This window comes from Falco rusticolus, chromosome 15 (assembly GCF_015220075.1).
Source record: "Falco rusticolus isolate bFalRus1 chromosome 15, bFalRus1.pri, whole genome shotgun sequence".
Classification (NCBI taxonomy): Eukaryota; Metazoa; Chordata; class Aves; order Falconiformes; family Falconidae; genus Falco; species Falco rusticolus.
The window spans coordinates 5613244-5629661 of record NC_051201.1 but is presented as its reverse complement, the minus strand read 5'-3'; the positions used below and the strand labels follow the sequence as shown (position 1 = coordinate 5629661).

The following is a 16418-nucleotide window of genomic DNA, read 5'->3' as shown; positions in this document are numbered from 1 at the left end:
CTAAATTGGGAATAAATGTGTTTTGAAGCTTTCTTGTTCTGTCTATTGCATGTGTTATGACAAGGATGCCCAGACCTCGGTTTCCTCGTGAGGTGTGGGTGCAGGTAACAGCTGATGCTGGGTGATGCAAGAGGAGGCATGGCTCTTTGTGCTCTGCTGACATACCTCCTACTTTTTTCTCCTCCTTCAGCTTTCTTTCCACATTAGACTTACAATTTTCTATCTTAAACTTTTTGAGCCCCATACCTGGTTATGACCTTGCATCATTTTCTTTCCTCCCTTCTTCCCAACAGCCAGTAGCTGTCCTGCAGAACCTGGCTTGAGTGCCAAGGAGTGCCTCTAGCTGCTGTTTAGGAATGGTTCTTGTGTTGCAGCTCATAAATCTTCATACCAAAATAAAAAACCTAGTAGTCTATTAACTAACAAATTGGTGTGACAGATGGGTAACTATTGCTTCTCAGGACAGATGATGGGAACAGAGCTTAGTCTGAACAGGGATGCATTTGCCTAAGGTGAATGTTGACCTACATGTGAGTATCTATAACTTTGAAATCAATCAATTTGTTCTCAGGGTTATTTTTCTACTTGCAGTTTGTGGTTTTGCCTTGCATCAGTGGCTGGCTTGTTTCTTTTCAGGTTAACAGCTGTTGATACCTGGAAAAGTACACAGTAATTAGAGGATCTAGCCTGATAAGACCCCAAAACTCTGAACAACACTTTCTTGTTACCAGGAGGCGTCAGTGTAAAGTCCACGCAATGAGGTGATTTAGCTTGGGTGTGTACAGGTGATGCTAAGATGAAAGTGAGTGATAAACAGCACTAGCTCTTTTCCTAATTTCCCCATGAGTGCTGGCATGTAGTGTTTATTGTATGCCTTGCATCTGTTTTAATCCCCACAACGTGTTGGACTACCCAGGTTCGGTGTAGATACTACGAGGTATTTGACCATACCAGCTACTCGTAGGTACCCGATACGTGTGAGATCGAGATACCATCTGACTGTCTCTCTTTTGTGGTGAAGAAAGCCAGACACTGTAAACCTTGATACATTTTATGTTAAATTAAAAGCAAACAGTTTCATCCCAGGGAACAAGATGAAGCTTCCATTACAAACCAAGAAACCCAAAACTTGAGCATGGTTGGCATCGTGAAAGTTGAGGTAGTTTGGATAGATGTGAAAATGTGTGTAAAGAAGCCTTGGCACTGTGTTAGTTGAAAATGTGTGTTACTCTGGATCTGTACGCTCTTTCATTCGGAGCTTGAAGGTGTGAAGAGTGCACATTCCACACGGGCAGGGATGGCCTGAGTTGAGATACACACTGTACGGTGTTGCCAGAGATGTATATTCGGTTTAGAAGTTTTCAGCTGACGCATTGCACATCAGTGTCGGCTCTTGCAGCATGCTCTTGATCGGAACTCACTGAGGCTGTTTATAGAACAGGCTTAATTTTTCTAATCTTCTAATCTTAGGAAATAAACAGTTTCCTAATCTGTATTATATCGTCGTCGTTATTTGCATTGTCCCTTGTGCCAGGTGCTGTACAAACAGAGTGAACCAGCTTAGCTTCAGCCCTCGTGCAGTCGTGTGTGCGCATCAGGGCAGCATCCCCTCCCAGGGTGTTCCGCCCGCAGGCGGCGGGTCTCTTGCAGTGCAGAAAAGTGATGTCAAAACAGGACCACCAATATGGTTAACTTCAGGGCTAAAATTGCCGTCCTCACTCACAGTTAAAATCATAGCCTGTAAAGGGCTATTTTTATTTGATGTGAGTTCTATCTTATTTTGTGAGAAACTAAATTATTCCGAGTAAGTGAAGCAGAAGCTGCCCTCGGCTAAGCCCTGTTGATGTGTTTCCTTGGTACGAGTGTGGATAGTGGAAGACTGGGACCAACGACACTCTCAGCTTAGCAAAGCTGCAGCTTTTCACATGAAGAAACTAATTCTATCTAAGAATATATTCAAATGAAAATTAAAAGAGTTTTAAGGCTTTTATTGAATGTGCTGTGATACAGATGTAGATACCCTATATATTACATAGAGGTAGCGAAACAAGTTTTCTGGTCTTTATATAATGTATTCTTCATTGCCTGAAGCATGGGGAAAAACAAACCTGCTCCCTTTTGGACACTTGAAGTTGTCTTTCCTAGAAAAAGGGTTTGCAGTAACAGATGACGGAAAGCAAAGCTGCCTGCTGTATTGTTGTTGTTGTTATTGTTTCCTCATCTTTCCCCCAGCCCCCCTCCATTCTGTTGAAAGGCACATCAAACTGTTCCTGGTATATTTAAAGAAGTTGCTCATAAGCGAAGTGTCTGCTGATGTAGATGAATATTTAAAGCTCAGCTGAGCAGCACATGGGCTGTTTCCTACAACTGTGAGTACACAGTTTGGTTCCAGCCAGGAATAGCATTGGGCTGATAACATCATAAACTGCACAAAATGGTAACGCAATCCAAATATTTGTGCTGCCAGTATATATTCCGATCACATCTGCTCCCTGTAATTATTTTTTTCTTGGTAAAGTATTCTTTGTTTGAAGGTGTTTTTTTTTTTCCCACCTTTTTCAAAGCAGGGTCTTGTGTTTCATCTGTCAGCAGAGCTGCTGTTCTGTTTGAAGTTCTGTGCGAAGTTTTTGAATGTTTGTGATGAACGAGCTGTGAAAAAATTACTTTAGCCCTTTGATGCTGTGGGTAGTTTGCAAGGCTAACATGTGCAGTTTGGAAATGTGACAAGCAATATTAGAGACCATACACTCATCCCTTTCATGCTAATTTGAGAGACAATTTTCACATCATATTATAAGGTTTTAATATCTCTGTTAGAGCTCAAGTGATCCATAGCTAGCATTTGTTTCTTCAGAAAACTGAGAGCATGCAATGCCCGGATTGTGAGCGTTTTTTTTTTTTTTCTTTTCTTCTCTTCTTAGAACAAAATTGAATTATAATCCTCCAAAGGATGATGGCTCGACGTACAAGATTGAACTTGAAGGGATATCTGTTGATATCATGAAAGAGATACTAGATTACATCTTCAGTGGGCAGGTACGGTATTAAAAAAAAAAAAAACACACTAGAAGGAAATTGAACTATTTGGCAAAATAACTTGGGTTTTAACACTGCTGTCTTGAAAGATAAGCCTGTTGAGGTTTAGAGCGTTCGATAAAACTTCCACAAAGCAGTATATCGCAGTGGGGCTGTGCATGTGAAGTAGAGGCAATAGATGCTGCAGGGGTTGGCTCTGCTCTTCTCATGCAGTGAGGGAGGACTCTAAAAAGAGTCAAACACTTGTATTAAAATTTGTGGCTACCTTCAGTAACCTACTTTAAAACATGCGGCCTTTGACAGCTGTAAAAGAGAGCTGGTCTGATAGCAGTAGAGATTGAGACCCTGTCGCTGAACATTACAGTCCACCAGGCATCCTCCCTTCCTGGCCCTCGTGCCCACCTCTCTGCCTCTTGTTGCTGACAGCATGCCCTTCAGATCTCTCTGCCTGCCAGTAGCTTTAGCAGGAATTAAAGTTGTTGTGGTTTTATTTGGAGCCACGGTGAGATTGCTGAATGGGTTTAACTTTCAGCGGAAAAAGAAAAGGCAGATGTGGCTTGAAATTCTCTTCTGGACATGCATTTTAAAAATTTATTTATTGCAGCAAAATTCATTTTCGGTTCCAAGGTTAAATTGGAGCAATTTTATGGTTACTTTGGACGCAAAACTCTGCTTATACACCTTCTGTCAAATACCTTTCCAGCCATGTGTTAATTCATAAACGTGTAGTAGTTGTATCAGTTTCTTGTAATTTTTACACTGACATTAATACTCCATTTTTCAGCCACTAGGAATGAGTGTAATGAATGCGGACATGTCATGAAACAAATGAGTGATAGTAGCTATAACTTCTAAATTAATTCTTGCAGATCAGGCTAAATGAAGAAACTATCCAAGATGTGGTACAGGCAGCTGATCTCCTGCTGCTTACAGACTTAAAAACTCTCTGCTGTGAGTTTTTAGAAGGTTGCATAGCTGCTGAGAACTGTATTGGTATTCGGGACTTTGCACTGCACTATTGTTTGCATCATGTTCACTACCTTGCCTCAGAGTATCTGGAAACTCACTTTCGAGATGTCAGCAGCACAGAGGAATTCTTGGAACTGACTCCTCAAAAACTGAAAGAAGTGCTGTCGATGGAAAAGCTCAATGTTGGAAACGAAAGATATGTCTTTGAAGCGGTGATTAGATGGATTTCTCATGATTCAGACTCGAGAAAGGTCAGGACATCCAAATGTTTGTATTTTGAACGTGGCCCGAATCAGTATTTGTTCTAATTAGTGGGAAGTAGATAACATTTCTTTCAGGGCTAATCTTGCACTTAGAGTTAGTTGAATTTTAGCTGAAATGCAGCCAGTGGGATTGCAGTGAAAGGGTGACAAGCTGTGTTGATGATGTATCATCTTCTGCCTTTATTATTTAATAAGCATTAAGAAAATACTTTTTTGGCATTTGATGATATAATCTTGTTGTTTTGGAGAGAAAGCAAGTATCATGTTTGTAGTGAAACTTTGAAGACTTGATGCATTTTCTTAATAACACTGTGTGGTAGATTTTGGTATTACTTCCGAATATCAAAAACTCTTTAAAGTTATTGGTAATTATAGACGCATCTGTATGTAACAAGTGGCTTAGCACTGTTCTGTAAAGTTTGGGGGATTTTCTACAATTTATCTCTTTCTGTAGGTTCACATGAAGGATGTCATGTCAGCAGTGTGGGTTTCCGGCTTAGATGCGGCGTATTTACGTGAGCAGATGATGAGCGAACCACTGGTACGGGAGATCGTCAAAGAATGCAACAATATTCCCCTCACGGCGCCCCAGCAGGGAGAGGCGATGCTGGCCTCCTTCAAGCCCCGGGGCTACTCGGAGTGTATAGTGACTGTTGGTGGAGAAGAACGAGTGTGAGTATGAAGTGGCATTGCAGGTTGTCACAGCTGGTAAAAATACAAGTGGCTGGCATTCATGGCACGTCTGCAAAACACAGCGCGGGGAGAGTATGTGTGCCTAATGGGCTTATTACTCTATCATTTGAGTTTGTTTTTAAGTTGTTCAGGCAACTAAAATAACTTTGTGAATGATTCAGCAATAGTTATTTTTGTGGTGAGTTTCTGACATTCAACGTCTACTAGACTTGGAGTAGGACATGTTTCTTCATTGTGTTGACTGTCTTATAGACGTCACTCAAAATAAGCCCAGAATGTTGGAGAAACACTTTTCTAATGCTCTGAAAAGCATCTCTATTAAGTGTTAAAAATAACAAACATCTGCTTTAACTGTTTTGTTTTTAATAGCTGTGGTTCCAAAAAAATTTCATTACTGGTGCATCTGAGATGCCAGGTGAAAATTCTTGTTCCACACCATTTTCCCTTTCTGTCTTGAGTACACCTTGGGCTAAAGGGTTTTTTCCTGTTCAAATAAATTTAGCACTTAGATATTTGCTCTTTATAGAAGAGTAACAAAATACTCAAATAACATTTTGCACATCAGTGTTTGAATCGCTTTACTTGAACATTACTGTCTATCAGTTCTTTTTAGTTTGTTCAAAGTTCCTTCATAAAAAAAACGTAGGCAGATCCACACGAATGAAGCGCATCTGCTTTTTATGTCTCCAGTCTGTACAAAACTCAGTTTACACACGTTTGGTTTGGGGGTCTTCACCTTACCAGGGAAGTGCCACGCATTATGAGTAGATGTTAAAACGTGAACAAGTAAGCTTCGGACACAAGTTGTTTACAGTGAACTTGTAAAACTCTGTCTTGTCTTTCTGTTTTTGTTTGTTCCCTTCCCACCCTGCGTTCAGATCACGGAAACCAACCTCAGTGATGCGGTGTATGTGTCCTCTTTATGATCCCAATAGACAGCTCTGGATTGAACTTGCTCCTATGAGTATTCCAAGGATCAATCATGGAGTATTGTCAGCAGGTAAAGGGGAACTTTGTATTTGTAAATTCAATATTACGAAAACTTACCAGTGCCTCGAAATCTGAGATACAGCTAAGATTGACTGCACTGGGGTTATTTCATGCTTCCCCTTTGTCTGCCCAAAACTTTACTTGATTCTGTGAAAATCCCTGTCATCTGAGTGTCTTAAATCACTATTCCCGCAACATCTTGTGGGAATCTGCTACGTCTGTCTCTCCAGGAGTATTTCATGTTTTAAGTAAACTCTAGTTGCTGCATCACTGAATATGTTGAAGAGTATCTGCAGGGGTAGACTTGAGTCCAGATTTATGTATGGGCTTTACCTTCTCCAGTCCAGAGTTTGACCTGTGACTGGTCTGAATCTCTTAGCGAATTCCAGGATACAGCTCATCAGTCACGTTATCTTGCACAGTGTACAGGTGTGAGTCCTGTTTTTAAGATCATGTTACAATTTGTTTTACAGAAGGATTTTTATTTGTGCTTGGTGGTCAGGATGAAAACAAGGGAACGCTAAGCTCTGGAGAGAAATATGATCCAGATACCAATTCATGGAGTTCCTTACCACCAATGAATGAGGCAAGATCTCTATCTAACTGTTGGGATTTAAGTTTTTACTTTGGCAAAATGTTCCTTTTCTTCTGCAAAATTTTATTCTGAATCTCCAGTCACTTGCACCTTGCATATTCAGAATCATGCTACAGACTGACTGCTGTTTATATCCCATTGTTACACTTCTGGTCTGATACTTTCCGCCGGATCTGGAAAAACTAAACAGTTAGTGAAGAGTTAGCTGTAAAGATGAACAGCAAAATTTCAGGAATTTCATAATGCATCAGTCATATAGTATGCTTAATGTTCTGCATGTACTGGCCTTCTAAAACAAGAGAGTCCTTAAGTGGACAAAGGGATCAGAATGTACAGAGCAGTCGGACAGAGGACTGGCTAACATACAGAACTCGGCTTGCACAGACATATTTAGGTTTGATTTGAGTTAATGCTTCCTTCATATTTGCGTTCCATCAAAAACTAACAGTCTATTATTTGTAAACATTTATCCTTAATACACCTGGGTTTTTATCTTCTTAAATCAGCATAGGGTGTTTATTAAGAAATTGTTGCTTTGCCACAGGATTTTCCTCATTACCGTCTCTGGTTGGCAAAGGCCTGTAGTTTTGGCCACGTTTGTAGTTACGATGCATTGAGTTTTCTGCTTACTGTGAGTAAGACTTGACGATACATGATGTTTCCTGTTTGCTGTGAGATTGAGGGTAGCTGTGCTTCTACACACGAAATAGAAGAGCTGCCTTTTTGCAGGTAATGGGTTCCAGTTTTGCTTCTGAGAGCAACAGCTTCATCGTGGAGACCACTGCTACGCAAACTGAAATATGGCCAAGCTGTTCTCATGTTTCTGTGCAGTGTCTTTGGCTTTTGCTGCTCTATCTTTTTTGAATATTCCTCCTTTTATTTAGTTGAATGAATTAATAATCTTACTCTGGAGTTTAGGACTTCATCATTTAAAAAAAAATACAAACAAAACCCAGGCATAATACCAGTATCGCTTTCCAGACAGGTGTGCTGAAAAAAAAAGATTGTATAGATTTATTCACAGTGGCAGTTATGTTTTACAACGTTGACTGTATTGATGTTCCTTAGGCACGGCATAATTTTGGTGTGGTAGAGATTGATGGAATTCTGTACATTCTGGGAGGCGAGGATGGTGACAGGGAGCTAATCTCTATGGAGAGCTACGACATTTATAGCCGGACCTGGACTAAGCAGCCAGACTTGACCATGGTTAGAAAGGTAAGAACTACATCGTATGTTATCACGTTACTTATTGTTAAATAGTTAATGCCTATATATATACTATTTTTTTCCCAACCTTTTTCTTCAAGTAGAAGCTGTAGCAGATAGTCTTGAAATGAGAGAAAGCAGCTCCTTCAGTTACGTACCAAAACAAAACTGTGGCTGAGAAGTTTCGTGCATGGCATTGTTTGACGTATGCTGTACAGGCAACCCGAGTACATACGCGTGTGTATGTGTGTATATAGTTAGTTTTGAGCTCTCAACACTGTGCGTAATTTTAGCTGTACTATTTCTTTTTCCACAAGATTGGCTGCTATGCAGCTATGAAGAAGAAAATCTATGCAATGGGTGGAGGCTCCTATGGGAAGCTCTTTGAATCTGTTGAGTGTTATGACCCTAGGACTCAGCAATGGACAGCAATCTGCCCTCTGAAAGAGAGAAGGTGAGTGAAAATGGAAGGGGAGGAACTAGGTTGTTGCCTACGACATTTTTTAACACACTGATGAGAGTAAGTTCTCCTTTCTCTGGTGAATCCCTGAAGATGGCCTAAGAATTTCACCATGTCTTTCTGAACTGTGGTGGCCTGGAATAAAGATAAGCATCCCAGCAATAAACATGAATTGTGTAGAAATACACTCCTGGTGTTAAAAGCAATACTTCCCTGATTCAAATTGAAAACTAGAAAGTGTAGTTCAATTGGAACTTCGGAATTTTTTTCCAGAGATAAATACTTTGCTGTTTTGTTCTTTTACATGGTCTGAATTAGCTGCTTACGATTCATACTCACTACTCATCTCATCTCGTTGAACATGTAAGGGGGTGTGCGTGTGTGTGTGTATAAAAAAAATGTAAAAAATTGAGAAAGTTCAGGAGGATATGTGAAATGGTTTTGATAAATTGCATTTACCTTTTTTTTTTTTTTCCTCGTTTGGATTCCCAGGTTTGGGGCAGTGGCCTGTGGAGTTGCCTCTGAGCTTTATGTATTTGGCGGGGTCAGGAGTCGCGATGACAGTCAGGCCAGTGAGATGGTGACGTGCAAATCTGAATTTTATCATGACGAGTTTAAAAGGTAACTAGCTGCAGTTATAAACATAAAAATACATGCCTCACACACTTACCTGGCTGTTCCCCCACCTTGCTCCAGCACTTCAGAGCATATTAGATCTGTGCCACACATCTCTTGCTCGTTTTACCTTTTATGATCCAGCGTAGCTGTTGCCCAAGGTCCATCTGCTTCAGTGCTTTGTCCCTCTCGGACACCAGACCTAAAGCCCGGGACTGCCCCGTCAGTCTCGGGTGGCCCTGAGCAGGAGGGACACCTTGGCCGTACAGGTGGTTTGCCTGGTTCTTCCCCTGCACCCTGCAGTTCCCTCGGGTGCAGGGCGCAGCTGCCCCCGACGTGTGCTCATGCCCTTGCGAGTGCTCCTGGAGGAGTGTGTGCACATACAGGGATACTTCTCCGTGGTCTAGTCCTGTCTCCAGGGATTTGCAGTTTAGGGAATTCCTAAACTAGAAATAAGATTCATGCATTTTTATTCCATGCATTTATAGCTGGTTGCTTTTTGAACCCACGTAGGCTTTTGCCATAGGAAAGACGCTACAGATGCTATACATTCCACTGCCACCTTGACACTGTGCATGGCTAATCTCCTTTTGTTTGTTTTGTATCTGCTTCTGGTGACTTCATTTGTTACCTCTTGCCTCTGGTATTGGAATCCACCTTACTACGTGTGGTAACTAGTCAAATGTTAGGTTATACAGAATTTTGTGTGTAGTCACCTTATTCTCCAGTCATAGCTGACAAGCTTTGGTTCCTCCAGTGCCTTTTTTCTTGTGTATAACCGTAAATTGCATGATTCTCTTTTTTTATAAACTAAATTGAAAAAAGACTTTGTGGTCAGATGTTTCAAGGCTTGTTGACAGCGGAGGAGATGAGCATGTCTGTATTACAAGATCAAGACTGATTTATGACTGTGATCTGTATAAAAGCACACAAAAATAGAATAGTAGATGTAAGTTCTTTATATAATTTTCTTGCAAGATGTGGATGTAAAGACACTTTAATTTCTGTATGAAGAGGTCTTCTGTGTTGTTCAAAGTGATGTCTAAACTAGCTATAATCAAATGAAGCTGGAGAAAAAACATTCTTTAAAGTGGTTATAGGAAGTAGGTGGATAAGTAAAGTTATTGCTACTGCTGCTCTCTAGTGTTTTCTAGCCCTATGGGAATGAGTGTAGGGAAATGCTAAAAGCTGGTAAACTTTTTGGCAAGAGGCCCTTGAAAGGGAAAGGATTCGGGAAAGAGATGCTCCCTTGTCTCCTACTTGCTAATTTTAGTTGGTTTGCCTGAAATATTTCCAGGCTGATTCTGTTCTTCAAAGGGTGGTATGTAATGGCTCAGGATTCCTCACCTGCAACTGTAAACCTGTTGCACTGGTTGATACAGACTGAGCTTTCCTGAAGTGGAGTTCGGAAAAGCTCGGTGGTGCCAGCCTGGGTGCTGCGGGGCAGCCCTGGGTGCCACCTGCTGACTGCGGCACAGGCGCCTGCCCGGCAGTATTTCCAGTGTGTGTATTTGTGTCTCTGCTTGGTGCCATCCCAGACGTGTTACAGGATTCTAGGAAACTTATAATAAAAATGCGGTCGCTCCAAGTCATCTTCGAGGACTGCACGTTTGTGTGTGTGGCTCGAGGGCTGCGCTGGCTCCGAGGAAGGTGAGGCAGGAGCAAGTAACCAGAGTCTCGAGTTGGCGGAGGAGGCGCGCGTTGAGGGCTGCTCAGATATTCAGGCTTTGCCTTTCTGCTCTTGCCAGTGCACAGGGTTTGAGCTTGGAAATTAACTTGGCATAAACTTGTGCTTGCACTGCAGGTGGCTCACAGGTTGCATGTTTTCCTTGGGAAATGGAGGGCCAGCGAAGAGCAGGATGATGGCCGCTGCCGCTTCTGCAGCTGGTGCTGCTGGCTGGGGTTTGGGCTCCGGCGCTGTGGAAGGTCCCCAGTTCCAGCCTGGGAGGCAGAAGGGGTGTTACTGGCCAGAAGAGGGTGCAGTGTTACTGTGCTACGTTCTAGTGCTCCAGCTCCTGGGGTCTGACGGCTGCCCCCGAGTTCGGCGCCCTTGGAGCGCTGTGCGGGATGGGTGCCTTTCAGGGTGGCTGTGGCGGTGACTGTGAGACCTGAGCAGTTGTACCTGTGTGGAAAAGGGAGTAAATCACCACAAAGGGACTTGCCTTCGAAATGCAGTTAGCAAACATTTCCGCCTGCCAGATACGGAGACAAAACACTTTTTTGTTGTTTGGTACTCTTCGTTGAATCTGGAATATTCTCATAAGTTCATTATAATAGTGTTTCACAAATATCAAATGAATACCAGATGAAGGCAAGTTACCTTCATATTTTCCAAAGAGTCGTTGTTTTCTCGGCTGAGTCAGAAATAGCAGAAACCAAACCTGAATCGCTTTATTTGGAGCAAAGGATGAAAGCTTAAATAATATGCTTCTCTTAAGTCTGTGAAAACCTTGTGCTAAATACCTATGTGTATGTTTGATTAGTTAAGGACTTCCACTTGCACTGGGTGTCATATGCTCTGCACCGTTGCTCAAGAGTAAAGCATAGGTAATGCTGTAGATTTTTACCACAGGCGGACAGTGTTTCTCTCAGACTTCTTTAGTGCATCGTTAATATGACATATGCAGAGACTGATTCTTCATCTTAAACGTTGTGCAGTTGCTGCAAGGAGGTTAATTTATAATTGAAAAGTGCATTTATTTCCTCAGCAATGGTTTCCGAAACAAATAAAGGTGATTAGTCCCCTTCAAACAGGCTTTGGGAGGGATGTAAGCACCTTGAGACTCCACAGCGCATATTCTTTTGTATTTACAGTGAAGGGATAATACTGGATATGTCAAAAGCTGAAATATCACGTTGACAGTGTATGACAGTGTATGTGTCTGTTATTGACAGAACTCTAAAAGGGTTGGGTTGAAAGAGTCATGGAAATGAGGAATAAGTTTGCAAGATCGCTTAGCAGCAGTGGTTCAACAGCATATAAATTCTAGCAGCCTCGAACAAAAATTCAGTGTGGGTTTTTTTTTTTAAGTTACATATCAAGATCGCATACTTCATAATGAGCTGCAGACTTTTCCAGCTGTTTTAAGTAAGTGCACAACTCCGTCATGATCACTTTCTTTTTGAATTGAAAGAATTTTATGTACTGTGAGTTCAGCTGTTGCATGTTACTGGTCTACAGGTATGTGGCAGCAGTGCACACGTGTGTGATCTGCATAATTTTTCGTATGTGCCTCAGCTCTTATTACCTGAGAATACAGGGTCTAGCGTCATCCTGGGCACCCAGAGTCCATGAGGATCTGAATTATGGGTTTTGCTTAGTGTGTATGTCTAACTATGTACTTACATTGGTATATAAAGAATATATTAATTCATATAAACCCCCATAATTCTGGCTTGAATTGAATTCAAAGACAGAACTTGTTTAATATTGCTTACTTTGACAGTAACTTCCTAATAACTCACAGTGCGCACAGTCTTTCAAATTGTTATTCTTAATGATGACACAGACTTTTCTAAAGACTAAGGATGTGCCGAGATCTTCACACTAGCAAAAAAATAAACATTGAGGCTCCTGTTCAGCTATACTGTATAAACAAGTAATAAAACAAATGAAGTGAGACAGAATAGTAGCATACACATGCAATGTGGACAGGTTAACGTAGAAAACAATTCTCATGTTTGAAGTACTTCTGTAACTGAGAATTTTTTTTAATTAATAAATGTTTTGTCAGCCTGACTTTAGAGTCATGTGCATGAGTGGATTTAAGTGAACTGAGGATAGAAAGCGTCATACGTCAGCCTGCAGGTTTTTTCAGGATGTAGATTTTTTAGACTGTAGATTAAGCTTTGTGTACATTGTATCCTGGGTTTTTTTTGAAGTATCGATCAAGCTAAAAATAGATTGAAAAAAGTGTGAAAGTGGGAGATGTCAGGGTATCTTTCACTCAATGATCCAGTGTTGGTCCACTCCATAAAAAGCAGGAAATCTTAACTACACATTAGAGACCCTGATGGGTCAGTCTTTCCTTCTACCAGAGGTCATAATTTATGACGCGCCTTTTTGCATCACACACAGGTGCATGGAGAATTGGGTGATGTCCGTACGCACTGGTTTGGTTTTTTTCTTTTCACTGTGGATATATGGAAATACTTAATAGAGCACACATTGGCTTTAGGATTCTTTGCGAGAACTGCTGGTGGAGCCCTGTCCTTGAGTACAGCCACTGCTGCCTTTCACTGGTGGTCTGCAAGTGGCGGAGGCTTTGTTCCTTCTCTTCACGAGCCCCTGGTTCAAAATTACAAAAATTTGCAGGTATTGAGAGGGATAAACGTGAGAGATACTTGTTTAGAAGCAGTACTTGGTAAAAACTCCTTAAAAATATTTTTTGCTACTGGAACATCGTAAAAATAAGGAAGTGCTTTCAGCAGTAAGTAGTAAACTGAATAATCTTGTAATATAGTATGTGTAATTAGGAAGATTCTCCCATTCAGTGTGCAGGAATTCTATTAAAAGAAAATGCTTATGCAAATGTAATGAGAAAGCTAACTGGCTGACTGAGAGCCCTGTCAGATGAGGGGAACACAGAAAATTTCCTTTCACAGCTGGTGTGAGCTTGAGGTGATGTGTCTGAAATATGTTTGGTTCTGTATCACTTACTTACTTCCCACTTGGAAATAAAACAGTTACCATCCTGCTGGTTAATTACAGCCGTGTGGATGGATTCTTTTGTTTGTATCACTTTAAGACTGAAAAAGAATCGGGATTCCTTCCCCTTTTGTTGAGTGGAAGCATATTTCAGTTTCAGAGCAATCATTTCTGTCCGTGGTTACAGAGGTGCATGCCTTCCCCCCTGCTACTCTCAGATTTGGTTTAAGTAGAGCCATCCCAGGGAAGTACGCAAGAGTAATGTTCTAAGGAGTGTTTTCAAATTCCTGAAGACTGAATTTTTTGCCATGGTGTTTTTTCCATACAGCTCAAGCAGCAGGCACAGCCCGCATTAAGCTGGAACTTGGTCAAATTCTGATGAAACGTGACCCCTTGCCCTTCCTGTCTTTGTTCCTTCCTAGTTTTAACTGCTAAAGCTGCTGTAAGCGTTCCTGAAAAGTTGTGCCTGTTTTTTAAAGTGTAACTGTTGAGAAAGATTGAGAATGAATTTTCACAAACAACTACAGTACAGATACTTTAATATTAGCCTTCTGTGATGTGGAGTAGGAGAATGCTTGTGCCTCACGCCGTTGTTGGTGTTTATTTAAACTCCAAAACCCTGAGTATCGAGCGGAGATAAACCCCTGAAGTTCCTGTATTTTCCAGGCTTGAACTTGATCAGTAGCGAGGCTAAACTCATCTAACTTCTTTGGTTTTCTTCTCCCTTAACATGGGCCTGTATTTACTACTAAAGGAAAAAAAAAATTTAAAAAATTGCAGTCTTCCCACATTTCTCTGCCACGCAGTCAGTTTTCATAATTGTAGGTAACTTGGTGCTAAAAAGCGATGAAAATACTGACTGTCCCCCTTGCCACAGTAAGGAGAGGAAGCTAATCAAATATAGTGCAAGGTGGTTTGCTCTGTAACAGTTTCTGGATCAGTGTAGAGGACTTCTCTGGTCTTAGTTCATCTGTCATCGTCTGCGACAGCTACAAACCGTTCCTTTGCTTTCTGCTGAACCTTAATCCTTCAAGGTATAGCACAGACAAAATAGTGGACAGCTGATACGTTCATTTGGCCTGTAAAAATTGATCTCTTTCTCCAAGATAATTGATATGTAGCAGCATCTCCTTCAGTGCCAGGAGAGAGGCTTACTTCTGAATCATGAGTTAAGATGATGCAGAATTTTCAAAGGTCAGCGGTGTCCGTGAGGATATTTCTTAACGTTTACACCCAAGTGAAACAGGCATGGCCGTGAAAACATATGGGGTGCTTTTCAAAGGTTTTTCAGACTTTCCTGTTCTCTGTAAATGATTTAATATTAAATTATTTAATAAAAGATCTAAAATAGCATTGATTTGTATGTCTTCAGGGTCTATAAATAGTAACTGTGACAGCATCTGCAAAAGTGCAGCAGTATTTTGTGGCAATTTGTTTCAGAACCGGCGAGGACGCTGACAGCTTTAGATATATGGGACACCTTGATTTGCCAGTGTCCCGTGTGGGTGATGAGTAGATAATTATCTGGTTTCCAAAGGCTTCAACATGGAAAACTGCTTTTTACTTGGTAGAAAGATCAGGCTGATGTAGTGTTGAAATGAGAATGTGCTTGATGTGAACACAGGAGCTTTGTAAGTTTATAGAAGGAGCTAGAAATTGATTGAGGAGAGCCCAGTATGTGATCAGGAAGGTCTGTTTCAGTTCCAGGTAGCGGACATTTCTTTCCCAAAATCCCTTACCAATTTGATTTCCCGTCTTCTATCCCTTGTTTAAAGTTAAGCGTTGTGGAGTGCTGCATTCTTCTTACTGGGCAGGGGATTTCTTTTCACTGATCAAGTACAGTTAAAGTCATTAAGGAATTACATGGGGGAAGGCACTCTGTAATAACAAGGCCCTGCTTTAGCAATTTGTTATTTCCCCTAGTGTGGACTATTAAGACTTACATTTATGACTCTACTGATTTTAAGACAAAGCTGCCTAAAATTTTCTCTGTAGGGAAAATTGACTGGCATAACTGTTGTAAAAAAGGCACTGTCATACACCTGCTATCTTCCAGAATGTCACGCTGCGTGGCTACAAGAATGTGTTACAGGTAGACAAGTGGAGCAATTCTGAAGTAAAGCAACTTCAGGATAAAGTATTCCAAACTTTCCAAACAGTGGTTCCAACTGCTTTTCCTGGCTAGGAAAAGCCAGGGACTGTCCCAAACTGGACAATGTTCTCAACAGTTTTTACATAGCAAATCAACTTGTACACTTTGTTCTGAGTCAAAGATGTTGTTTGCAAAACAAATCTGTATTTTTTTTTTTTTCTGTCAAATAGTAATCACATACCATTTTTTAAATTCTTATTTTTACAGGTGGATTTATCTAAATGACCAGAACCTGTGTATCCCAACTAGTTCTTCTTTCGTGTATGGAGCTGTGCCCATTGGAGCCAGCATATATGTGATTGGAGATCTCGATACAGGTCAGAATTAGAACTAATAATCTCCTGTTGCTTGTCTTCTTCCAGTCTTCTAAATACTTGGCACTAATGAGACTGAATTTTTTTTAAAATGAATTCTGGGCCTATGTTGTATTAAGTTACTGTGATCTTCAGAGGATTTATGTTGGACATACAAAACCAACCTGTACATTTCTGTACATTGGAGCTCAATCAGAAACAAATTCAGCCCTAGGAGCATTTGGTTGATGAGCAGTTTGAAGATCAGAAGAGGTCAAGGCTTAAGAGTATGTCACTGTATTTGTCTAAATACAAGAAAAAATGTTGGCGGCTGAGGTTGTTTCTCCCATCTTTGCAGCGGTGAGCAGGTGGTTCTGCATTCTGGGGACATCACCCAGTGGTTCATACGGATGCGATAAGGAGTCTTGGTTCTAAATCCCAACCGAATAAATGTGTACTAACACACACATTCGGTCCTCAGCTTTCAGCATCTGG

At 41.0% G+C, this 16418-nt stretch overlaps 1 protein-coding gene across 3 annotated transcripts in view; it reads left to right on the top strand.

Annotated features, from left to right (window-relative positions):
- GAN (gigaxonin) overlaps nucleotides 1–16418 on the top strand; it is a 42054-nt gene that overhangs the window by 11149 nt on the left and 14487 nt on the right. For all 3 annotated transcript variants that reach the window (XR_005107608.1, XM_037408666.1, XM_037408667.1), the window contains exons 2-10: nucleotides 2922–3036; nucleotides 3906–4256; nucleotides 4723–4940; nucleotides 5840–5961; nucleotides 6425–6537; nucleotides 7615–7764; nucleotides 8073–8209; nucleotides 8708–8836; nucleotides 15838–15947. Coding sequence is in view for 2 of the 3 variants with exons in the window: in XM_037408666.1 (XP_037264563.1) it covers nucleotides 2922–3036; nucleotides 3906–4256; nucleotides 4723–4940; nucleotides 5840–5961; nucleotides 6425–6537; nucleotides 7615–7764; nucleotides 8073–8209; nucleotides 8708–8836; nucleotides 15838–15947 (1445 nt within the window). In the remaining variant the exon portion in view is untranslated. The remainder of the gene's footprint in view (nucleotides 1–2921; nucleotides 3037–3905; nucleotides 4257–4722; nucleotides 4941–5839; nucleotides 5962–6424; nucleotides 6538–7614; nucleotides 7765–8072; nucleotides 8210–8707; nucleotides 8837–15837; nucleotides 15948–16418) is intronic.